The sequence below is a fragment of the Platalea leucorodia genome (assembly GCF_965183815.1).
Source record: "Platalea leucorodia genome assembly, chromosome: 8".
Classification (NCBI taxonomy): Eukaryota; Metazoa; Chordata; class Aves; order Pelecaniformes; family Threskiornithidae; genus Platalea; species Platalea leucorodia.
Window position 1 is genome coordinate 34,720,009 of NC_138830.1, and position 25,919 is coordinate 34,745,927.

The window sequence follows — 25,919 nt, forward strand, 5'->3', positions numbered from 1 at the left end:
TAGTGTGGCCAGCAGGACTAGGGAGGTGATCGTCCCCTTGTACTCAGCACTGGTGAGGCCACATCTCGAATACTGTGTTCAGTTTTGGGCCCCTCCCTACAAGAAGGACATCGAGGGGCTGGAGCGTGTCCAAAGAAGGGCAACAAAGGTGGTGAAGGGTCTGGAGAACAAGTCTTATGAGGAGCGGCTGAGGGAGCTGGGGTTGTTTAGCCTGGAAAAGAGGGGGCTGAGGGGAGACCTTATTGCTCTGTACAACTACCTGAAAGGAGGTTGTAGTGAGGTGGGGGTCAGTCTCTTCTGCCAAGTGACAAGCAATAGAACAAGAGGAAACAGCCTCAAGGTGCGCCAGGGGAGGTTTAGATTGGATATTAGGAAAAGCTTCTTCACCAAAAGGGTAGTCAGGCATTGGAACAGGCTGCCCAGGGAAGTGGTTGAGTCTCCATCCCCAGAGATATTTAAAAGACGGGTAGGTGTGGTGCTTAGGGACATGGTTTAGTGGTGGACTTGGCAGTGCCAGGTTAACGGTTCAACTTGATCTTAAAGGTCTTTTCCAACCTAAATGATTCTATAATTCTGGTTACTGCCTTTCCAACCACTGGCATCAATTAAATCTTTCCTGTTCCTTAGTGTCCTCTCTATCCAGTACATAGCCCTCTCCAAGGAGAGGAATAAGGGTTCTTGAAAGAAAAACCCCATAGGAAAGCAGCTCTGCTATGGTTTTGCCAATTAAGTGAAGCAAACCCAAGAAACAAAACCTGTTTTTTTTTCGCAACTTAGTTTGAAAAGTAGAAAGAGGGAAGCTGAAATCAGAAGATTTCCTAACAAAGGAAGGCATCTTGCAAAAACTGATTGCATTTGTAAACTGGAAAGGCATCACAGGCTGTGTGGCAGAGTACCACCCAGAGGTATGAGGCCGTTGGGATTTCTGCCTCGAGTACTGAATTTGGTGCTGAGCACCTTCAGTACAAATTGCAAAATACCAGGAAAGGAATGATAAAAGGATTGAAAGGGAGATGCATCATCTAGCTAGAACCCAAATGTCTTACTGCAGGTATCTCTAGGGGCAGTCTGAAAGGAGGAGTTGTAATATGGCAAAATTCAGTATATCTAAAAAGAACAGGGAACTTCAACACAGAGAAAGTGTCTGATAGATGAACATCAAATTTGCAAAGCTTTTCAAGAAAGCCCCTAATAGGGAACATTGGGCTACAGAGAACAGGAATCACTTGTTTTTGCTTCATCCTGAGCACTTCAGATCCCAGAAAGTTAACTGCTGTTTATAGTGCCAGGTATCTCTTTCTTTTGCCCTTCCAGTTACATTGTTAGGACTTGAACAATGTGTCCCTAAAAATCTTGATTTTAGTTAGCCCTGACTTTACTGCAACTAGATGCTGAACACATCTCAACAGAAGAGAAAGACCAGATGGGGAATCTTAGCTCTCCCTCTCACAACATTCCCAGCCATCGAAAAGTCCCATAATGGCAGAAAATATATTTTAAGAAAGAGTGCAAGTTTTGCAATATGTTTGTTAAAACAACAAAGCTGTTTCCTTTTTAATATTGCAAAAAATCCCCTTTGTTATATTAATGGAATTACTTAAAAAAAAAACAAACACTTGAAAAATGACTGACCTTTGTATTGGTATTGCCTGCCAAAAAGATTTTAGCTATATTGGTCATTATTTCCTTTAGTGTTGTGCAAAACCTGTTTAACTTGCAAGCGTTGCTGCCAAGAGCTGGGCTGGATTTCCAGGAGTCCTTATTAACTGCGCCATTTGGCTGTAGTTTTGGGAAACGACACTGCCCACACAGCTTAATCCAGAGACAAGGATCCATACTTGCAGTGGGATTTAGGACAGGCTTAGGATGGGGAAAAACAACTAGAGGGTGGCAGGCATCCAGCGTGACCACCAGAGCGGCTGCACCGGTGCCGTCAGAGCCTGCGCAGACTGTCCCGCCCCAGCAGCCTCAGAAGAGCCACCAGTGAGACGACGTTTGCGCTGAGCTCTGACTTACCCGACTGGGCGTGCTGACCACGCTCAGCCCTGCTCTGTCCTGTTTGGGACTCCAAAGCAGCAGCCTTGAGCCATCCCTTCTTCACAGACATCTGGAAACTAATTAATCAATTTAAAGACTCAAGTCTAAGTCAAATTAATCAATTTAAAGGGTCAAGGTTTTCAAGTTCAAGAGAGAGATGCTAAGAATTAGGCGGAAAAAATAACATCTATTAATTTTTCTCAGAAATTAAATCAGCACAGTGTCTTACCTTGGGCATTACAGGCTAGCTAAATAAAAGGAAACCATGCTAGCAGTTTGACTGACTCCCTGGAAAGACGCTGAAGAAAAACATGTGAGAGAAAGTTTCATATCCATATCCATCCCTCCAAAAACGGTATGTGTGACAGGCATCATTCTTTCCCAACTTGTGAATTGTTTTACAAACTCACAGTCCTTTGCGCCTGAAATCCTCTGCTGTGGCTGACCTCATTCCTGGTGTGCTTTATGTTCACTGTAAGCAGTAAAACCATACACAAGAATTTTGCTTTTATTGTTTTCCCTGCCTGAGGAACACAAGGGAGCGCAGTGCGGACCAGCTCCTCTGTGCAGCAGCCGCCTGTATGAAACCACAGGTGGGAAGCCAAGTGGCACCATGGCTGACACAGGGAGTGGAGCAGCAGAAACCACGCAGGTGTGTTGAACACGCAGAGGATTGATTTGCACTTGTTACACAGAGTCACTGCTTGGATCTTGCAGCTTTGGATCATGACGTGGGATGCCAGCACACAACGATACTGTGACCCACGAGCGGGCTGACCTCCGCAGAGCAAACCGCAGCTCTCGGAGCTGGACCCCGCTTCACAGAGCAGCTTCTGGCACTGCCTGCCTCCTCGGTGACTTTCCAGGTACGTTTCTGTACACAGACAGAGGACAGCACCAGGGCTGGCAGAAAACAGCTGTGGAAGCGCAGCCTTCAGCTGTGTGGTTACGCCACCTGCAATGGGGTGGTTTGACCATAGCTGGCTGCCAGTCACCCACCCAGCCGCTCTCTTGCTCCCCCTCCTCAACAGGATGGGAAGGAAATAAAATAAAAAAGCTCATGGGTTAAGATAAAGACAGGGAGATCACTCACCAATTACCGGAAAGGTCAAAACAGACTTGACTTGGGGAAGATTAATTAACTGCCAATTAAAAATAGATTAGAATAGTGAGAAGCAGAGACAAAACTAAAAAGATCTTCCCCCCACCCCTCCTTCTTCCCAGGCCCAACTATCTCCTCCCCGCCAAGCAGTGCACAGAGAAAGGGGGATTTCAGTCAATCCATAACACTTCATCTCTGCTGCTCCTTCCTCACAGTCTTCCCCTGCCCCAGTGTGGGGTCCCTCCCGTGGGATACAGTCCTTCAAGAACTGCTCCAGCGTGGGTCCCCCATGGGTCCCTGCCAGCAAACCTGCTCCTGCGTGGGCTCCTCTCCACAGGCTGCAGCTTCCTGCAGGGCACATCCACCTGCTGCAGCATGGGGTCCTCCATGGGCTGCATGGGGACAACCTGCTTCCCCATGGTCTCCTCCACGGGCTGCAGGGGAATCTCTGCTCCAGCATCTCTTTCTTCACCGACCTTGGTGTCTGCAGGATTGTTTCTCTCACATTTTTCTTCTTACTCCTCCCTCCCACACCTGCTGCACAGGTACACTGCGCAGGGGTACATAGCGCCCCTGTACTCGGCACTGGTGAGGCCGCACCTCGAGTACTGTGTTCAGTTTTGGGCCCCTCGCTACAAGAAGGACATTGAGGTGCTGGAGCATGTCCAAAGAAGGGCAACGAGGCTGATGAAGGGTCTGGAGAACAAGTCTTATGAGGAGCAGCTGAGGGAACTGGGGTTGTTTAGCCTGGAGGAGGCTGAGGGGAGACCTTATTGCTCTGTACAACTACCTGAAAGGAGGTTGTAGCGAGGTGGGGGTCGGTCTCTTCTGCCAAGTAACAAGCGATAGGACAAGAGGAAACGGCCTCAAGCTGCGCCAGGGGAAGTTTAGGTTGGATATTAGGAAAAATTTCTTCACTGAAAGGGTAGTCAGGCATTGGAACAGGCTGCCCAGGGAAGTGGTTGAGTCTCCATCCCTGGAGGTATTTAAAAGATGGGTAGATGTGGTGCTCGCGGACATGGTTTAGTGGTGGACTTGGCAGTGATAGGTTAACAGTTGGACTCAATGATCTTAAGGGTCTTTTCCAACCTTAATGATTTTATGATTTTTACCTTTTCTTAAATACATTACCAGAGGCACCACCAGAGTCACTGATGGGCTCAGCTTTGGCCAGCAGTGAGTCCATTCTGGAGCTGGCTCTGACATGGGGGTGGGTCCTGGTTTCTGCAGCACCCACCTCCCACCCCACTACCAAAACCTTCCCACATAAACCAAATACACAAAATTAAGCCCATCTGAATCAATCTCTCTCAGTCTTTCATCTACCATGTGCACACCAGAAAATTTCACCTCTCAAATGGTCTTAAATTATTGCTTACTAATTTTCCACGAGATATATATATTAAATATGAAGTATATTTTCCCATTTCAATTTACATCAGTAAACAGCTGTGATCACAGATGGGTTATAATCTACTGTTGACAGAGTAGACTAGACTAGACTTGCAAAAGGGGACAAGATTCCAAGTTTGAAAGCCCCTGCTCTACAAAAATACACAGCTGTAACAAGGATCTGCTTCTTTCCATAAGGCAGTCTAACTTTTCTCCTTCGAGCAAACAACTACTTAGTATGAAGAGCATCAACACAGCTAAATGTCTATTAGGAGCATTTTGAACAACACAATGCAGTAGCCTTTCAGCTTACTGGAATAAGCAGCATTTGTGTCACGCAGGATACATACAGTATTTTATTTATCAGAGCTGTACAAGTATTCAAAGGTAAAATAAAAAATTCAGGATAGTCAAAGTACTTGTCATAATAGTTGGTGAGATCCAGCAGGCTGGCATGACAGCCACAGCACAACCTGCATCAGTTCAGGAGAACGTCGATCGTTTATTGCCCCACTAGTTACTGGCGGAAAACCGGCACACGGAGCAGTTACACGGAACAACCTACAGCCAGCCTCTGCGAGCAGCCATCTTCCCACCCACAGGAGCCACTGCTGCCAGAGGGGCACGTTCATTTGCAGGGGATCACTTTATTTCCACTTACAGCAACCGGAATCAGGAGCTTCCTGTACTCCAGAGGGAGGTAACGCTCTATCAGCACATGCAACGGCATCTTGTCTGTCACCAGCCCTTGTCTTTGTTCAAAAAGAGAGCAGAGAAGAACAGAGAATTGTTAGCAAAAAGTGTTTCCACTCAGACTTAACGTCAGAGTAAAGTTTTTAAAGTTTTCTTGCAGTGACATTTTTGCATTTAATAGCTGAAATGCTGTGGCTGCTTGTGACAGAAAAGCTATAGACTTCTATTTGCAGGCAACTTTCTCGGGTGATGTACTAGGTCCTGCGTACGGTGCAGGCACCAGGCTTGCCTCAACATGGAAGTGGACCAAGAGGGTTACTGCAGACCAGCCTCCCACAGAGGTATGTGTTTATCACAGTGAGAGTCAGCATATTGATCTATACCAAAGTATAAGCTCATTGCTTTTTAAATTCACAATCTATGTGCCACAGGATAAATTTTGCCATTTAAAGACATGCACACAATTATGTAACAGAAGCAAATAGCTCATTACCCAGCAGTTTTTTTTACATTCACAATTCAGAGGTGGTTGGCATTTTCCACCTGTGCAGGCCATGCAGTTTTCTAGTACACCATTTAGCTGATTGGCCTGAAAAAATCAGCATCTCCTAGTCTTGTAGAGAGAAAAAAAAGCAGCATTTATTCATGCTTTCCTTGTGGAAGAAATAGAAATACTGTTCTTATTCACAAACCAGCAACAATTCCTGATCCCTTTATGAGGCAGTGGAAAGGCATAAAGACATCTAGAAAAAGGTACAACACCAAGTGTACAGAATCCTCAAACCTGGCCAACTAAACCATTGCACCTCTCAGCCTCTTCAAACTAATTTCAGCAACACCTGTCAGGTGGGAAAATGACAATCTCTGGACAAGGACAGCAACAGATTATTCAAGCAGCAGCACCAGCTCCATCTACACAGGCCCATGCAAAGCCAATGCCTTTAATCAGACGTGCCCGCAAAATCCCTCAGATGACTTTAGCATCACATCTGAAACTCTCCCAGTGGAGACAAGGAATAACAACTTGGAGTGATGACTTCAAATGAGGAGCGATGAATTTGTTTCAGGCCCCACAGAGTTCTACAGAGGGCTCCCAAGCACAGAACAAATCCCTTGCATTTTGGTCACAGGACAAAGTAAATTCAGTCATGAGACAGGGGAACTGAGGGAGCCCACAGGAAAGAGCAGCAGCGGAGAGGCTCTGAGAACAGTTCATCCAGGCTGCTGGCCAGCCTGCCCCTCTGCGGGGTCTCGAAGGGGCAGCACGAAGGGGAACACAGTTGTTAGGAGAGGCCAGCCCTGGCCTGCCAGGCTGGAGGCTCCTTTTCCTGCTCTGGCGAGGAACTGACAGTTTGAACCCTTAGTATCAGCTTTTGCAGAAGCAGGAAGAGCAGGATTTTGTTTGGAAGAGCAAGTCACCAAAACACAGAGCAGGGCATGTGAAAACACGCTATTTCAGTTGCAATCACTTTGAGCAAAGAGATCGCTCAGGGATGCAAACAGCACAGCCCAGCCTCACACTTACTGTTACTCTGCTTTTTCTACTGACACCACTCATTTCCCAGCTACAACTGCCTCACCTTTCCACACATTCCCCTCCTCTTGCTACTTGTTCTTCAGACTCCTCCTGCACTCCCAACTCCTCGCTACTTCCTCTTGCCCCTCCACCACCTTCATTGTGGAGCAGAAAAACCCAAGTCCACGAGTGCCCTCCTGGGACAGAAGGCCAAGTGGCATCATGCACATTAAATCACAAGATACCACACTTAACCATGGAAATACTTACTGCTAGTGCACACCCTGGCAAGGACAGTCTTACGGAGCTATCAAAGCACCACTGAACACTACTACAGGTTAATAATGACTCTCCCTTTACCTTCTCATGAGGACTTCCAGGTCAGCCATCTCCACTGTCTTCCTCCCTGCATGCTTGCTGTAAGCTTCCAGATCGTTGCTCAGCTGCTTGAAGTATCTCTCAGAGCTGAAGTAGGATTGAGGAGAGAAATAAATCAGGCTGTGGAGTGTGTGAACTTCTATAGGGCAAGATGCACTACAGCTGCTCGCTGTGCAGGTCACAGCCTGCCAGGGAAAACTGTGGGAGAAGCTCCTCTCCAGCCCATGGAACAAAGTATGGCTTCTCAGCCTGGGCTCCCTGGAACTTCACAGCCAAGATAGCTGTGAAACAGCTGCACGTTTGACAACTGGAACCTTTCCCAAAATTCCCATGCATGTAAGAACAGCGGTTAACACAAGTGAAAAATCAGCACTGAGGACTGAGTAGACAATCACAGCTCTTATGGTGACACTGTTCAAACATTCTGCAGATTTTACTCATGAAGGTAACATGGTCTATGGTTTCAAAAAGCTGAGAAACCTGAATTCAGACATATTGAACAGTAAGTGCACAGCTGCAACAGCTTCACCTTGCCCGGCACGCTGACCGTTCTCCAGAGCTATCCCGCTCACAGAGAGTGCCAATGATATTAGTGTGCTATTAGCTAGAGCAGATTGTGAATGTGAATCTGTACCGGTTGAGACAAAACCCAGAAGCTCCTGCAAGGTTGCGTTGGTCACAGATACCCCCACAGTGGCCAAAAGCACCTAGCACATTTCTGTCCTCCTTTTAATCAGACCTCCCGTGACTCTCCCCAGCTGAATAGGGAGGGCTGTCAGCTTGTCAGCAGCACTCCTGACAGGTTTGTTATTTCAGGAGAGAAAAGAATGAAAAAAAAGACTAAAAAGAGTGGGAAGAGGAGCAGTTCATTGCTGCTTACCATTTTTCAACAATTTTAATTGCATCTCTGGCCACTGGCATTTTCACATAATGGCTAAATATCTTCTTTATCAAACTACTTGCTACTTCAGGCTCACGCGTTTTCCTCCGTGACGCTCCCGAGCTCTTTGGAACTGGCTTAGCTCGCAGCATCTGCAGGGGAGACCTTTGAGGGAAATTGAAAATTCACACATCAAATGAACAAACACGGGGGAGAGGCAGAGAATACCAGGCTGAGCTTGGGCAAACCTTATGCTGAATTGGAAGGGGCAAGAGCTACCTCAAGCTCTTAATTCTTTCTCCCTCCCAATCCTTCAAATCCCTCATGCCCACGAAATTCACATGGCATTATGACCTTGGGACAAGCAATCCAGGCTCAATTTTTCGGAGATAAGCATGCTAGCATAACAATTAATCAGCAAACTATAGTTCTCTCCAATACATAAATGCAGTTTTCACTGCATCCCTGTAGTTTTCACTCTCCAGGAATGCACAAAGTTTGATGCATCCACAGGCTGCCTCTCTATCTGCAGACAGCAGAGTCTCATCTGCAGGGTATACGCAACAATTTTTGTCTGTGGACAAGACTCACCAGAAGCTCCTCTCTTGATTCAATCTCCTTCCACAGAACAGATGCCCACACCAATTTTTAAACTATTATGAACAGTTTGTTTAGTGGAGTTTTTAGGGGTTTGTTTCGTTCGGTTTTTTTCCTTAAACAAGACTGTAAGTCCCAAAGGAAACTACTACTGTTTTCCATTCTAAAGAGGAAAAATTGTAACATGAAAAGGAGAAGTGAAATCCCTGGATTCACCCGGTAGACAAATGGAAAACAACAGAAAAGACCTGGAATCTCAGGCTAACGCATGCAAAACCCACAGACAGAGTGCATGTCTCATTTCATTCTCTCTCCAACCCACCTGCACGTTTCTCTGTCAGAACCTCAGGGGCAGCTGGAAGAGATCAGCCCCAGAGATGAAGTACGCGTAGCAGTGAGAAAAAAACCCAGCCATTATTTAAGTCATCCTGGTTACTGTTTCTATGCCTCAGTTTACCCATTTGTGAATGATTATATATGAATGTTTGGTTCACAAGATCAGGGCAAAATTGAAGTTTAGTGACTATATGAGACTTTGGTGTTTTTGAATGAAAAGTTCTGTGGCCCTAATCTGGTATAGTTGATCACAGTAGAATTGTACCAGTATAAAGAGATTATTTTATAGCAGAATGCCTCAACCGTGGCTCTCACATGCATTGCTATCTCAGGAAGCAAGCAGGTCAACTCAGGGTCAGACTGCATTACATAAAGTGCAAACAAACTGTGCATTTTTTGTGCAACAACTTTCTGCAGTCTAGGCTCTGAACCTGTAATTACGATCATCTGTTATCTCAGTACAGCTTGAAAACCTGAAAATCTGTCAGTCTATTAACATCCAGAAATTCCAATAAAGAATGTGCATCCAAATACATGGACTTTTTTTGCCAATGAGGACTAGCACTCTCTACAAAAGAATTCCCAGTGCAAAATCCCAAAGCAAATCTGCATTCATTCAGTTCCACTTCAGCAGAGCATCAAAGACTTCTTTTTGTATTTTATAAATATATTTTACTATTCGTGACTAGAGCAATCATCCGGCACCTTCTGTAAGCATCATTCATCTCTATTCACAGCAGTAAAGGGCACAAGAATTTGGTTTTATTGTTTATTGCTTCAATAAACAAAAACCTAGAGTCATGGGCTAGAAAATTCCTCCTGTTCCCTGGGACCCAGTGTTACTGGTTCTGATGAAGCACAGGGCTTCACCAAATTTCTAGTTAAGAGGGTGACAAACGTTAATTTATTTGGAGTAATGCAGAGGACAGGTTCACTTTCTGCCCCTAGGCAAGCTTCATTTTATACTCAGCACATGGCATACAGCTTTAGGTTTCTAAGGTCAATACAAATATGTCATTTCGTGTGATCAATGTAACACAATCTGTAATTCCCGCTGTTCTGCAAGGGCCTCTGCATCCCCTACTGGAGTCTATGGCTCCAGGGTAGCTTAGTAGTTGAAAAACTCCTAGGAAAAGGTTTTGGCCTTCAGCAGAAGAAAATATTACAAGAACATTCACTGGAAAGACCTGAGGCACCAGATCTGCTCTGGGAGAGTACTGACATTCACTTGCTAGAACTCTTTATTCAACTGCTGAAGCAGTGAATGAACTAAAGACTTCAGGACTCCTTACTCCCTGCTACAGCTGACAGAGCACAAAACAACTGACAAAGCTGGGCTCAGCTCTCTCCCCCTGGCACTTACACCCCCCAGACACACTTCTACCAGGCCACTGCTGAAGGTGACTTATACTTACTTGGGAGCAGCAGGTTTTGTGGGATGTGGAGTTGACAACTTGGGAGCGGCAGGTTTTGCAGGACGTGGAGTTGACAGCAGTGGCTTGTAGGCTGCAGCACGGACAAACGTGGGCGTCTTCATGGAAACCTCTAGGGCAAAAAAAAGTACTTGAGGAACTGAACTCTTATTTTCAGAGTTCCTGCAGCAAGCAGTGCTGCAGCAGCAGACAGAAGCCCAGCCAGATTTCCACACATCTGGTCCAGTGCCACGCTGCCTGCACTCAGGGTATGGCTCCATGGCACCCTGAACCAGCGTGGCTGCTGGCTACAGCAATGCCACCCACCCTGCCTCCTGCCACACAGGCTGGTGGCTTCCTTCATGTCAGGTCCGGCCCATCAGCCCCCATGCTGGGCCAGCAGGCTGGGCAGCGTGTAGAAACGCACATTTGGGGCCAGGCTGCAGGGGCTGATGGCAGGGTCGACTTCGGCTGCCAAGAAGCTGCAGCCTCTTTTCCCAGAGAGAACTTCAAAGTCTGCAAGCTACCTCATTGCCATCCTGCTAAATCAGCGGCAAATTCTCCTGAACACAGGGACGAGCAGACCAACAAAATCACATTACAAGGGTCAGTCTATGAGCATCTCCCATATTCACAGATTTTCATAAATTCCCTCCAGCTAAGGCTCAGGTTATAGTCAGTACCTCACCTCCTCTTTGCTGTGAACTACCCATATCAGTTTCCCCCAAGTCTAATCTGCATCCTCTAACTTCACTGTTGAACAACTTCACTTCTCAACAAGCAAGAGCAGGAAAGAAAACAATGTTAACAGAACTGAAATGCTGAGCGGCTTCCTGTCTAGAAGAGGAGTGGTCATGGAGGGCTTCTTGCCTGCCAGTTTCCCTTGCAAGCTGAGTGCAGCCCAAGAATCCAGCATGTCTGGTAATGGCGTCAACTTTGCAACCCTCCCTAAGAGCTAAGACACCTGTCCCATTGTAGAAGACAAGCCCAACTACTAGAGGCCTCAAGTACTACTTAAACTCCACAACTCAAAGGGGCAGGAGCCTCTCTGAGAAAGCAGGGCTGGGTGAACTACTGTGGTTCCTCACACTAGCTTCTTCTGAAGAAACATTTCTGTGTGCTGGAGGGACAGGGAGCAGGATGCAGGGGAAAAGACTAGTTATGCTGAGGTTTCCAAGGTAAGTTTTATGACAAGAGTGCATAATTTTTCATCTTCCTGCTTTTATTCCTCTCCTTGTCCAATGAGACCTGTAAGATGCTACTCTTACTGTCCCACCCTATCAGCAGAGATCCCTTCATTAAGACTTTTCCATCTCTTCATACAGCTGTGTTAAAGATAAGTATATTGACACACCTGTAGACACCCTAAGAACACCTACAGCTTTCCTTTTGGCAAAAGTGTACCAGTTCAACAGTCGTCTTTGTGCCTTCCACACTGCACAAATACATACAGGCATTGATGTTCTCATTACAGCTGTATTTCCCCACAATGCCTCAAATCCTGGCAACTGGATTCTTTTAGGATGTCCTTAGTTCCGTTTTTTTTTTTACTTCAGGGTGTATTGTGCTTTGAAAGACTTTAAAACCAGTCCCAAAAGACACCACTAAAACACACTCTGGGCATTCTCAAACGTGGCCTTGATTGAAGAGAACTCAGTCTGATGTAGATGTCGTTCCAAAAGGCATAAGCGCTCTTGGGACAACAGAGCAGACTGATGCAGTGTCTGAAGAACTGTTTAGAAACAGACACTTCCTTTCAGCTTTCTGGAAAGCCAGCCTACTCTTTTGGTTAACTGGAAAGGAAATCTGTAACTACAGGTACAAAATATGGGGTTCTAAAGTAGGTTTCAAGTCTGGAGTCATGTAATTGGCTGTGGAAACAGCAGTTCAATGCTAAGACATTAAAACGGCAGCATGAAGTTCGGAGTCAGGAAGGAAGGAAGAATAAAAATGGAGGATATCCCTATGTCACTGTATAAAACCACTCTGCACTCAGTTTTGTCTATTTGTGCACTTCCATTACCTTCACCATGATCTCAGTTCCTGAAGCACCTAATGAGCCAGTAACAATGTGACCCTAGGAATAGCAGCCAACAGCTTCCCCTGAACTATCTGATGGACTAAACAGTTAATAACGTTATTAACCTATGTTGTTTCTCAATCTATCGAGAGGTAACAGGGAAAAATTTCTCCAACTACTTTCTGCTACTGCTGCAATAGTTTTCTTACCTTGACTCTCAGGGTCTTCAGCTTCATCCTCAGTAGGCTCCTCTTCTGGATCATCCAATTCTACCATAATAGCCTGGTCCTCTAGTTCACCTGCTTGTTCAACAGCTTCCTTTAATGGCTTCGTCCCCGATTTTTCAGAGGAGGAAAAAGCAGAATGCCTGCCCAGACTTCCAACTCCAGTATCTTTGGCAATCTCACGTTCTAGATTTCCAAAACAGGAAAAATACACCACTGAAACAAGTATCATAGCCAAAATTTCAGAGCACTCATAAGAATGGAACCCAAGTTTCCATTCCTGGCAATGTTGCCACCTATTATATTCCTATCTTTAAGGATTAGGGTGTCAATACACTAAGCTAGATAAGCTAAAGCACTGATGAATCCTCAACTTTTTCCTCTGCTACATCTAGATGTGCAGAGGTCACACAAAAAAATAGCACTTGGTAGAGAAGCCCATGAGATTTGAGTGAAATTTTTATCTGAGCTCCTTTTAAATGAGCTTCCTTTAATAAGAACTTTTATCTCAAAAGAAGTCTTACCAAAGCCTTAGTGCAGCATGTTGAACACAGGAGACCCTGCAATTCAGGAAAAGTAACGTGGGAGACCCTGATGGGCCAACACACTCAGTAGGTCTCCAAATTTTAATCAATCTTTGCCTGATTCTGGAACTTCCACTAGTAAATTTTAATTAAAAGATGCCTTCTGCAATTATATATTTCTAAACACTATTGCCAATGCAATTTTGGTTTCCATTTGAGCAGAATGTGGTCTTTCAGCTTAATATGCCAACATTAGTTTGATATTTTCCCAGTATCTAGCCCAGATTCCAGAATGGAAAGAGAGTTAAGACTTGCTCCCAGCACTGATGCCAATAATACAGCATGAGAGATCTTTGGCATTAGAGACAGTCTTCAGTATCAGAGGTTGTCCTCACCAGCTTCAGGAGAGCCTTGGTGTTCAACACTGCCTTCTGCTATTCCCCCTTCTTCTGAAGGGGCCATTTCTGTTCTGACTCTAGCATCCTGTGCTGTAGTTATCTGCGATTCTGCTTTTTTGGTCAGTTTCTTCTCCAGATGTTCAGAATATCCAGCATTCGCATGATGCTCTGCATCTAAAATAGGAAATTCTATCATCAGTCTTACCTACAAAAAAAAACCCCAATCAACCACCAGCATACAGTTTAACAACCGCTAAAATTTACTCATGATAAGTAAACTCAGCAATAGCCATAAGCTATAAATAAGAGAAGCAGATGCAGTTCCCTTCCAAAAGTTTAGAGCTGAAAAATGCACAACTTCTCCTGTGTTTGCTCTACAGCCACCTAATTAGTGCGCACGTCAGATCCCAACGAAGGAATTTTACTTATCAGTATGCAGAGCTCCTCGAGATCTGCCATCTCTATGTCTATTCTCACTTTTGGCAATTGTGTGAAAGGCCAATTTGTTTTCCTTTAAATCTAACAGTAGGTGGAGTTTGTGCTCAGATTCTCCTCCCCATTTCCTCAGTTTTTCCGAATAAACAAATTTGGAAGAGACACATTGCACTACAAAGAGGAGAGCACCTAGCAGTGGTTTTAACCATCCCAGACAAGCCTCTAGCAGGCAGGATGAGGAGAAATAAATGGGCATGTGATTTGCATGTCTTTAAAAGCTTCAGCTACTGAAGTAGCTACCAAAGTACTGAAGAGTACTTAAGTACTCCTTTTCCCTACACACTAAATCTATAGTGCACGCCTGTTACCATGTAGCTCAGAAACCCACACAAGTAATTATTTGGAGAAATCTTACTAGGAACTCTCATAGTACTGTCACCTGCTGAAGGGTTTGCAAATCTTGGCTGAGATCAGAACCAGAAGCTGTAGAAGTGGATTTTTACCATCCTCTCCAGTGACTGGGAGTTTTCACACTCAAAAGTACAAGCGTCAAGGTCTTGGGAGCACCAAGCCCCAGTGAAGGGGACAAGGAAATCTGGCCAAAGGTGGTACAAAAATCAGTAATACCAATCTCACTAACCAGAACACGGGGCTCCCTACACCAACACAGGGCAAAATCTTGTCTAGAGTTAAGTAAAATATTAACTAGCTTTGTGAGGAGAAGACAGAAGTTCAACCCTACATTAAGACTGCCTAAGGCAGACAGGCACCAGTGAATCTCCCACACTACTGGATCCTTGCTGGGATACAGTACTTTAACAGCGGAGTACCAGATGCTATTGACACATTCAAGTCTTACTTTTTAGTGATTTCTTCACCCATTGCTAGTAGCAATACCTCCTGTAGTTTGGCATAACCTGCCAGCGGTTAGTGCCAGTCGCTCCTCTCTAGGTTCTGCACTAACAGATCAGGGAGCTGTTTGTTTCAATTTGTTTGCTGAATCATCTCCTCCGTGGTGCTCAAGGCTTTTCTTTTTAAACTTCTTGTATTTCACTCTCACAGCAATTGTCTTTTTTCCAGGCTGAGCAGTCCTTATCTTAAGTCATTCAATGTACAGAAACTGCTCCATACATTTGATTATCATTAATGGTAAAACTGTTTTTCTCCGCACCTCCTCTAGTTCTGTTAAATCTATTTAGAGATGGAGAGGTTAGTACTGCACGCAGTATTCAAAAGGTGAGCATGACAATCATTTCCATAGCAGCACAGTGACGTTTTGTCATCTCTTCTTTTCATAATAATTTTTGCATGTTATTTGCTTTTCTGACCGTTCCCCAAGCTTGGAGCTGGTGTTCACAGAACTGTAACAATTCTGAGCTGACTTTCATCAATCTCAAGAGCCACATCCCATTTAAACATCACACTCCACAGCTGCACCCAAGTAAAAACACAACAGGACAAAAGAATCAAGAAAGATTAAAGGATGCCAACCTTACGCAACTGTAAATTTAGAGGTGCAGAATATCTACTACCTTAATGAACTACTCTAGAAAAACTGTTTAAAACAAAAGGCTGTATTATCGTGACAAAAAGGCAATATAACTAATTTTGCTGATATGTTTTGGTAAGTGCAAGCAGTTACTTATGCGAACTGCAAGGATTCAGTTTAAAATTCCAATAACAAAACTGCTACTGCTGTAGACTGTTCAGTTTCCACACTGCCATAACGTAATTCATATGAAACTTCAGACATATAATTAAGCCTAGGGAAACCTAGACCCACGTTTGCAATGGTCTTCTCCCATTTCCAGATATTGTCAAAGGAACAATGGGAAAGACTTAAAATGGATCCTAAACTGTAGTCTGGAAAATGAAATTCAACAAAACACAGGAATTTGCGTCCACGGGTACCCAAAGCTTTATGTAATGACTGGGTAACACCTGCCAACCTCAGCATCTGTGCAGAGTTTTTACTGTCTTATTCTAAGGCAAAAGGATTTCGGAAAGATCTGACAACATGCTCGTGAAAGCAGGCAACTTGCATGACTTGCTCTCTTCCAGAAACAAGGAGGTATTAAGACCCAACCTACTAGTGACAATCTTTATCCCAACCTACTAGTGACAATCTTTATTACTTAATGGGGGGGGGCAACCTTCAAGCCCTCGTCTTAAGAGAAAAAGATGCTGGTTAGCACTGGAGAAAGATAATGGCCAACATGGCTTAAATAAATACAGTAAAACACTAAAATGTATACAAACAAAAAGAATGATTAGCCAGACATATTTCTTGCCAAGAGGGAACTATTCATCTTTCCTATGGGAAGACGAGCAGCACTATGAACCTACCAAAAAATATGAAAATTTATTCCATTTGCAGTCACTGTGAATAAGGCAAACGCTGACAAGAAAGCACGTGAGCAAGTCAAAGCCTTCTTTTAGAAAGCTTGTCTGGAAATGCTTGCAGTGTCTTTGATATGACTTGAATTAAATGATCTCCAGCATCTACTGCACAATAAAGTCTTACTTTACCCTGCAAGTCACCTGAAAAACTCTTGGTTTTAATCAGACTAAAGTACCCCATTCCCTTGCAACACCAAAAGTACTTCTTACCCTCTCTGAAAATCTCTTCCTGTTCCACTTCGTTCACTGTATTAGCCATCTCTTCTTCTGCATCACTTACATCTAGGTCTTCAATTATATGGGACACAACTTCTCTCAAAGACGTGCTGAAAGATCTCTTAGGCTTTAGAGTGACTGGGGATCCCAAATATTTACTTGGACTTCTGGATGGCAAAGAGGAGCTCCATCTATTAACAGCTAGAAATTGAGAGCATTAATGTGCCCCCAGTATCTTTTTAAATTTTCTTTTAGCTTTCCTGGTAAGTAAAACACCAACCAAGCAGAGAGAGGAATAAACATGAAAGAGTAAAGCTCTCCCTTTACTTAAACAGTTTAGGGAGTTCACATTGTATCTTAAGAACCAGTTGGAAAAGTCCTTGCAACTATTTTTCAGTTCACACTGAGGAGCAACACTGACATCAGCTACCTTTGGTAAAACAGTAGAACTACGTAACCATTAACATTTGACATTAATGCCTTACAAACTCCAGCATCTTTAAGATACGCTCTTGCTCCCACTCCTCCTCCTCTCATTTGATCCAGTCCCCTATTCCATGTCCTCCACACTTTCCTCTGTGTTATCTACCCATTTGTCCTAAAAGTGCCTACCATTGGACTCTTCAAAACAACTAACCTTTTTTTTTCCTGTTCATCTCTTCCCTTGTTCTTTCAAAACAACTTTTCTAACCAAGCTTGCCACAGACAACCCTCCAGAAGCAGAGTATTGTCCACCAGGACACCAGGCATTAATTAATTTCTACGCTTTCCATGGCAAGAACTCCTCCCCTGGCTTGAGCAGTACTGAATACACCAACCATTCTTTAAATACCATTTCTGTGGCCCTTTTGACAAAGGATCATAAAAAAAACTAAATGAAAAAGAAACATTAGCTGTCCATACTTCATGGAAAGCATAAGGAGTTTTGATTGAAGAACTGCACGAACCTATTTATTACAGCAGATACTGTCCTGGCTAGCTGCCTCAGGGTCACTAAGCAGAAGATTTTAGGGTTACAACCATGCCCTGGGGCCTGGTCTATGCAATATGGGGAAAATGTGCTCCCATTTACACAGCCGGGACAAGGTATTTACAGGGAAATGAATGCAGAAGAGAGATACCAGACACCAGGGAAAAACTGGCAAGTGATACAACTTGCAAAGCATTGGTACAGAGTGACCAGGGCGGTGACTACCTCTGTCCAAGGGATTTTTAAGGTGCTGGAGAAAGAAAAGAGGTTAGCTGTGACATATAAATGACCTTACCGGGGTAAAGCTGTAGACTAGTAACCTCCTGAGACTCCTCCTAACTCTGTCTACAGCTCCTACACATTTTCTCCTTATCTCACCATGTTTGTGACCAATTTACAGCGTCCACTCCTGGGCTCCCCAGTAGAAAAGAGAGATGGACATACTGGAGAGAGTCCAGCAAAGGGCCGCCAGGACAATTAAGGGACTGGAGCATCTCTTCTAGGAGCAAAGGCTGAAAGAGCTGGGACTGTTCAGCCTGGAGAAGAGAAGGGTCAGGGGGATCTCATCAATATACGCAAGTATCTGAAGGGAGGGTGTAAAGCAGATGGAGCCAGGCTCTTTTTAGTGCTGACCAGTGCCAGGACAAGAGGCAACGGGCACAAACGGGAACACAAGAGGCTCTGTCTGAACATAAGGAAACACTTTTTCACTCTGAGGGTGACTGAGCACCGGAACAGGTTGCCCAGAGTTTGCAGTCACCATCCTTGGAGGCATGTAAAAAGTGCCTGGACACGGTCCTGGGCAACCTGCTATAGGTGGCCTTGCTTGACCAGGGGGATTGGAGAAGATGACCTCCAGAGGTCCCTTCCTACTTCAACCATTCTGTCATTTCAGATAATAAATACCTGCTAAGCCCCAAGTCCTAACCCATAGTACTCACTGCCAACCACCGCCTCTTCTGAAACAGAAAGCTGCTCCATTGGGTTACTCTGCTGGGAATGATCTTGCTTATTTTCTTGCTGGTTTGCAGGTGTTTTTGGAGATATACAAGTCATTCTGTCAATATGCTCACGATTAAGGATTAAGTCCTCAGAATATCTTTGGATCCTTCCCTCATTTGTGCCCACACTGGATACCAGATCCACCAGCCTTGCTTCCTCTTGAGCTGCATCAGAAATCTTGCTTCTCTGTGCTGAAGTTTTTGAATCTGATAGCTGCGGTTCAAGAGCAGAAAGCTTATTTTGGCTCTGTTCATCAAACTGAGGCTGAACAAAGAGCTCCGTGTTACTCAGCATGATTTCTGCATCACTTGTCAGCATGGCTGTTCGAATCCCAGATGCTGTTTGTGAGTCCACAAGATAGTTCTGTGCTGTTTAGATAAAGTTTTAAGACAAGTTTTATGTGAAAAATGTTCAAGGTCATAGGGACACACATTTATTACCAGGACTTGCATAATTCAAATTTAGGTCATTCAGCCAAATTTTATTCATCCTCCACAGATCAAACACTGAAACTGTATCACCACACTTCAGTGCCCCTAACTTTCTCTACCAAACCATCTCCACAGTTACGAACATGATCCCAAACAATGCCCATGGTATAAATCACCAAACTGGCTGAAGCGCATATTTAAGTGCATAGAATCAAAGCAACTACAGATGCAGAGCCTCATTCTAATCTTGCCTCCCAAATTACACTGGACTTCTGCGAACGTGCTAGTAGCCTTTAAATCCTAAAATACAGACCACACTTCAGCAACTGCTTCTAAAAGCCACCTTACGTAAGGCCCTCCCTCCCAAAACTGAAGTAACAACACAGAAGAAACCTTTTCTCTTCAGCATGTTCTGTTCCACTCCGCCTTCAAAAGCTTCCATGTCAATAGCTTTGCGATTTTTTGGCCTCCGGAGCAAGCCTCTCTTTTCAATAGTCTCTGGTGGGATCAAGGAACCAAGAGACATGCGAAGAGATCTGCAGAAAGAGGAGGGAAGAAGTAGTTTTCCAAACTTACACACTCCCCTTTTACCCTCAGATTACAGACATGGTGCCACTAACAATGAGACATTTCACAAATCCCTTAGCTAGGAGGAATTTCCTCCCAAAAAACTTGAAGATTACATGCCAGTCTACTTTAAACAAATAGTTTAATTTCATGGTACCATCTAACATCAGGATATGTATCACAGAGATCAGGAAACAGACTGCTTTACAGCTTCCTACCTCGAGAGGGCTGCAACAATGTATCTGACAAAAGGTTCAGGAATTCTAAAAATTTTAAATAACAAAAAAAAAAAAAAAAAGGGAAAACACATGTTTGAGAGTAAAGGTGTCCTCTAGATGACAGCAGGGTGGCAGGACGTCTTCAGAACAAGTCTAAAAAGCCGCTTATAGTATCTATTCACAGCAAAGTACAGCTACCAACACACTGTTAACTTTTTTGAGATGGGAGCTAAGATAGCAACATGCAAAGAGTGGGAAAAGGTGTATCTCAATGTTCATATTTTGCACCCTAAAGAGACTGGCCATGCTCAGCTACCTCCTGTCCTAGGTAGCCCAATCAAAAAGGGGATTCAGAGGATTCAGACGGAGGAAGTACAGAATGCAGCCCTATGAATCACCTTGCACGGGACCATGAGCAAGGGCTGCAGTGAGAAAGGTGAAATAAATTGCTAATTATGGCTAGGACCATTAGCAAAGTACAAGGGCAACACAGGAAAGTAAGTTCTTTGACTTGCTAAAAAGCCTTTAAAGTCCAGGAAAGTTGGACTAACGACTGCATAGATGTAACTGATGTGATGAGTCAATTAACAGGATGAGATAATATCCTAAGGTCATCAATTATCAGGCAAGGTATAATGTGTACTGATTTACTGTTGGAAACATGAGAATGAAAGGAAAAATGGAATGATCCTAATAGGCAAAAAGAGGAGCAATAGCAATACAAGCTAGACCAACCCGGGCATAGAGTGCAGAGCCACAATTTCTGAAAATCACAAGGTATGTGGTGTGACACCTTCAAATTCCATCACCAGAGTGGGAGATGATTGTGTTATTACTAACACAGGTCTTAATCATGAACCCAGCTATCTATACCGTTCATCACAACTACAGGGGTGATGAATCAAGGCAGCTATAGTTAAGACAGTCAGAAGTTAAGACATTTTAGTTTAAACTCACCGAGCCAAAGTAGTGCTGTCCAACGTGGACTGAGCTAGAAAAAGTTGGTGACACATTAGTTGAGAAATCACGCTAGCTGAGAAATTACCCTCTACACAACAGACTACAGGAACACCCCAATGGATCTTCCTCATTCTAGACCCAGTTATGCTACAATCCTCAAAAGTTACATTTTGGTGAGAAGAGAATTAGATGACAGGTTCACTTTACAATTTCTTGTCTGCATTTCAGAACTGCGTGTTAGAATTCTAATAAGCAATTTCTGAAAGGGTAATGAAACAGTTATTTCAAATGTAATTTAAATATGGCACATGCCCTCACACTCAATAATATCAATCTTTCCACATTAATAGTAAGATAGGCTAGGGCCTCAGTCACAACAACCCTTCAGCAACTCTCTACCTCCCAAACACTGAAGCATCTGGAAGCTTTAGAAATACAGATAGCTACTCCATGGATTATTGGTGAAACTGTAACTCAAACCTGTTCTACTCACAAAGTCCTAACAATCCAAAAGCAGATCTGGAGAGCAGTGACATAATCATGCTCATACTAGAAAATACTAGAGCATGCCCCCTCTGCTTTTACAGGGCTGCCCGCATCTTATCAGAACATGTTCAGATGAGGTATCAGGCTAAAGACAGACAAGTCAATTTTGTTACTACAGGTGAGTCAGGGTGGGATTCAGCTCCAGATTAAAATATCCAAATACAATTAATCAAATGTAGGCATCTACTTTAGGGTGAGCTGAATCACCCTCCAGACTCCACTGACTAGATATCCCCTAAACTTTAGGAGGACTTCAGTTACCTAGTGTACACAGAGACATAGAGTGTCTATAATTCAGAGCTGAGGTACAGGTGTCTGTAATTTGGAGCTGAATCCCACCCTTGAGTTCTACTCCCATTGCTGTGCCAATAGGGCATGTAAACCAAGGTGATGTGTTTTATCTGCCTCTGTTAAACTGCAACCAAAATGAAAGTTATATTTACCAAATTTGCAAATTTATGTTTAAAGGGAAGATTTATTCCAACATAAAATATTATTTCTTTTATAAAACTACAAGACCCTTTTACCTCAATCAGGAACTTTATAACTTATTTGACATAAATGCAACAAAAAGTATGCAGCTTGTTCTATTTTCAAGTTTCTGGAACTGAGGAGAAGACAGGGATTCCTTCTTTTGGAGACACTTCAAAGCTCAAAGAGCATCAAGTTGGAAAAATAGTCAAGAAGTATATAACAGTCAGCGCAGAGCCTGTAACTCAGCTCAAAAAGGCTCTTTTTAAATTTCATAGGAGGGGCTTTTACCTTCTCTGCTATCCCCTTTGCACAAGATACCGCAGCCTTGCTTCCAAATGTACAACTGCCCAGCTGAGAAATTACTAAGAACTAAACTGCGGCAGATGAAAATCAATTGACAGCAAACACAGCGCTGAACAAGGTCATTTTTGACTGTGGCCTTACCTTGGTTCTCAGGAAGTCGTTTGTCTGCTGCTCTCTCAAATTCAGAAATGCTGAGTTTCTTTCTCTTCTTTGTCATATGGAATGTGGTGACAGATGTGTCCTCAGGAACAAGGTCTGGCAGTTGCATTTCCCCCCTACCAATACAAACCAAGCCTTTAACACAAGACTTTAGCTTCTTAGCTACCTTATAAAGGTCTCTGTAATGTCAGTGAAAAACAAATAGAAATTATTTGTTCTTGTTGCAGCAGAAGGACCTAATCAGTGATCAGCTCAGCAAATGCAGGAAAGCATCCTTCCCTCCTACTAAATCAAAGTAAACTTCACAAAGTAAGAGAATGAAAATTTGAGTGTATATTCAAAACAACAGGGCTGAGAAAGGTCAGACTGGAGTAAAAGCTTGGGCTTCCAACAAGCTCCATAGCTCTCTTCTCCTAACAGCACACAACAGCAATTAGGTTTGTCAGTCATTATGGTGTCAATGAAAAAAGCCATCATCGTGAAACAATGTTAGATATCACAAAGCTGGTACACGGAACAGACTTGTAATATCCCAGTCAGGCACTGGATCAGGATCAGAAAGTAAGTTTCTGAGTTGTTTTCCCCCTTTACTGAGGAGTTCAAAGAAACCCCTCTCATTCAGGCAGTGAGCTGCTGCCAGCACTCCACGCTGTCCTGCAGAACTAGAGCAGAGCGTGTCCTTCCCCAGCCAAGAGCCCGCATTCAGCAGATGTAGCATTCTGTATCCTTTGCCTCAACAAAAATGGCCTCAATGTAGCAAGAATGATAAGGCGATCACGTTTATGGGTCTTTCCCTCTTAGAAAATACATTCCCTACCAGTCAGAAAGGTGGCTAAGTTTCATTACTGTATTATGAGCATAATGTAAGCCTAAGCATTAGAATTAACTGGCTTGTAAAGGGGATCAAATGTAAAGTGACGGGGAAAAAAAGACTGCTCATTTTTTGCATCTATCCTGGAAGATGCTATTACAACTAGGGAAAGCAGTGCCTCTCCAAGTTCAAGAAAGTTCACATCAACTGAAGGCAGGTTCTGAGGGAATTTAAAAAAAAAAAAAGACTTAAAAATTTAAAAATATTTTTTATAAGTCTATACCTGTTTAACTTCAACAACTAGCTAACATATGGAGTATAAAACCCTACAAAGATCCAACCATCTGATCGTTTCATTTAAGACAGGCTGATGAGAAGCACATTCAGAGATGTTAAAGAACTACAACAAGCAAAATCAAGAAGGAATTAAAATAATACTGCTCATCTTTTTTAATTTAGAAAAAACAAACAAAACCATGAAGCTACCACACTTACAGAAAACTCAGGTTTTCCTTCCTCTATTAAAAAGATCAGAAAGACATGTTACCTAATACTTTAGATGAGCTGTTTAAGGCTGCTTACAGTCAATGCAAAAAGTTTAGTTCTAAAGACAAATCAAAAGAAATCACATTATTTAGAACTGTCTATCCTATTTTGCAGTAAGCAAAAACACACGTAAGTGTTGTGAAAAAAATGGCTAAAGCAAATTAAGACCTACCGCCACTACTAGTTTTCTTCTATTTCATAGGAAAGTGGAAGGAAACAAACCACACTTCAGCCTCTCAGTCAGGCCTATTAACTTAAAATATTAATGGAAGCTAAACAAGAATAAAAGCAGCTGAGCCTCAGGCAAACCTCACCTCCAAACCACTCTATAGAAAGGCAGTAACCCCTAGCAGCCCAAAACAAGGACAACCAAGAAGCAGTAAAACCATAAAAAGCTACAGCAGCCTGCATTCTGAATACAAGCCACAGCAGTCACTCATTACACCTGAGCATGGCCAGCACACGGCCCGTAGCCTTGGAGAGATCCAAGAACTTGTATTTTAGCATCTGTCACAGACAACTAAGAAAAGTAGGCTTCCATCAGGAGACTTATTGTATCCAGCAGTTCCACTGCAAAAAGGTACTAAGAGTCTGGATTTAAGAAGGGGGACTAAGCACAAGCCTGAAGTATTTACTATTCAGTTCCCCAGTCCTAGTGACTCCTATGCAACTTTTAACGCCAAAGAAGTATTTTTGAAAATTCCACCTGACAGAACACAATTCTGATCACTGAAACAGAAGAAATCCTGCTCCCCAATCCCATCATAGGAACTGCAGCTGTACCTGGTAGTGTAAAAAACCACAAATATTACTTACATGCTGGAAACCCTCTTAGATGGGAGTTCTGATCGAGCTTCTTCTGTTTCTTCATGTTTGGATATCTGAGGTGCTAGAGGTGAAACTTGTGGTTCTGCCAAGAAACCAAAACACTTCCTTTTCACAATGCAATCCAGCAAGAATGCCAAAATACAGCAGAGCCTCAAATCTACACTACATTCCGTAAATTACATTTATTAACAGGTTAAAACAAAGACCCGGTGAAAACTATTTGGCTTCTACTCCTAGGAAGGCTGGCACATACAATGACAAAGCCAACAGTGGCAAATAGCAGCATGGGGGTTCCACATACTGCAGCAGAGCTGAGCTGAGGTTGGCAACAGCACATGCCTCTATAATTTACACGTGATCCTACAGCTAAAGGCAGCACAAAGATTACATGCTTGCTCACCAGGATAAGACGGCTGAGTGAAGAAGATTTTCAAGAGTATGTTTTCATCAATGTAAGACCTGGTCTGTATTGCATGACCTTGTTCAGCTGCCACTACAGCGATTCCTCCTTTTTTACATAAATCGGTCATACAATGGTCTGGATTTCTCTTCCATGTAACACAGTAAGAATAACACACTACAAAAGAACACCTCCTGTCCTCAACTACACCAAAACATCGTCCTTCTGTGCTGTTTTCCTGAAAAAAGATACTTACGGGTCCGGATGATTCTCTTGAGCATAATCCGTGGCGTGTCATTGTCAGGATCGGGGAACACAGTTGGTCTCCGCTTCAGCAAGGTGCTTCTGCCAGAATTCTTCTCCTTTCCTGAATCAGATACAGTCTAAAGAGAGAAATCAGAGACATGCAATTCAAAAATCGTATTTTCATCATTAAAGATGAATCTTAACATCAAAAACATTCATCGTCTGTCTTCTAATAAAAGTCTGAGCTAGCTAACATGAAATATTTTCCAAATTCCCCCCTAAAAATCGTGCCCGTTTGCCTTCTAACAATGCTGGGACTTCGTTTTTGGGCAGAAGACAATTCACAACTGTCTGTCATCAAGGCGGGTTTCAACGCACAAGTCTTATCGCAGACAAAAGCCCGAGGGACTCAGGCCCTTCACCCGTCACAGCCCTGACCTAAAGCAACGCAAAAAGGGGGAACAGAAGAAAAACAGAACCGAGGTGCAAGGCTGCAACGGCCCTGCCCACGCCGGTGACCTGGCTGTTCAGCGAGCGAGAAATTCAGGCGTTTCAGCCCATTTTCCACGTTTAAAGGAGAACAAGGGCAAGGCAGCGTCCTTTGCTCCTTGCTCCAAGGGCCTCGCTTCTCCCCTCACACCGAGCGGGAAGGGGCGGACAGCGCCGGGCGAGCCCCGCGGGCCGGCCGGTCCCAACAGCGCCTCTCCCCGCCTCGCCTCGCCTCGCCTCGCCTCGCCTCCCCTCCCGCCCACCCCGCGGCGGGGCCGCCGGACCCCGTTCCACCACCTTCGCCGCGGCCGGGGCTGCGTGGCGGCCGCTACGCCTGACCCCGCGGCGGGGCGGCGGGCGGCTGTCGGCCATGGCGGGTAACGGCCGCGCCGCCGGCCCCCTCGCGAGA

At 44.0% G+C, this 25,919-nt stretch overlaps 1 protein-coding gene across 2 annotated transcripts; it reads right to left on the reverse strand.

Moving 5' to 3' along the window:
* Window positions 1-4,866: 4,866 nt before the first annotated feature.
* On the reverse strand, window positions 4,867-25,900 carry CENPT (centromere protein T). 2 transcript variants are annotated; one of them, XM_082320016.1, is made up of 14 exons: window positions 25,808-25,900; window positions 25,032-25,158; window positions 24,364-24,457; window positions 22,173-22,306; window positions 20,706-20,739; window positions 19,357-19,499; window positions 18,472-18,900; window positions 16,555-16,761; window positions 13,507-13,683; window positions 12,573-12,773; window positions 10,347-10,476; window positions 7,999-8,163; window positions 7,101-7,205; window positions 4,867-5,283 (listed from the first exon to the last, which is right to left on the reverse strand). In XM_082320016.1, the coding sequence occupies exons 1-14, from the start codon at window positions 25,880-25,882 to the stop codon at window positions 5,160-5,162; spliced, it is 2,145 nt and encodes a 714-aa protein (XP_082176142.1). In that variant the 5' UTR covers window positions 25,883-25,900; the 3' UTR covers window positions 4,867-5,159. The 2 variants fall into 2 exon arrangements, with proteins under 2 accessions (XP_082176142.1, XP_082176143.1); XM_082320017.1 differs by lacking the exon at window positions 16,555-16,761 and having other exon boundaries at window positions 4,868-5,283.
* Between the last annotated feature and the right edge of the window lie 19 nt (window positions 25,901-25,919).

Coding starts and splice junctions, on each gene's coding strand:
- CENPT (XM_082320016.1), bottom strand. CDS start 25,882: ATGGCCGACAGCCGCCCGCCGCCCCGCCGCGGGGTCAGGCGTAGCGGC. Junction 25,159..25,807: donor CAGCCCCGGCCGCGGCGAAG/GTGGTGGAACGG, acceptor TTCTCTCTTTAG/ACTGTATCTGATTCAGGAAA. Junction 12,774..13,506: donor CCAAGGCTCTCCTGAAGCTG/GTGAGGACAACC, acceptor TTGGAAATCTAG/AACGTGAGATTGCCAAAGAT.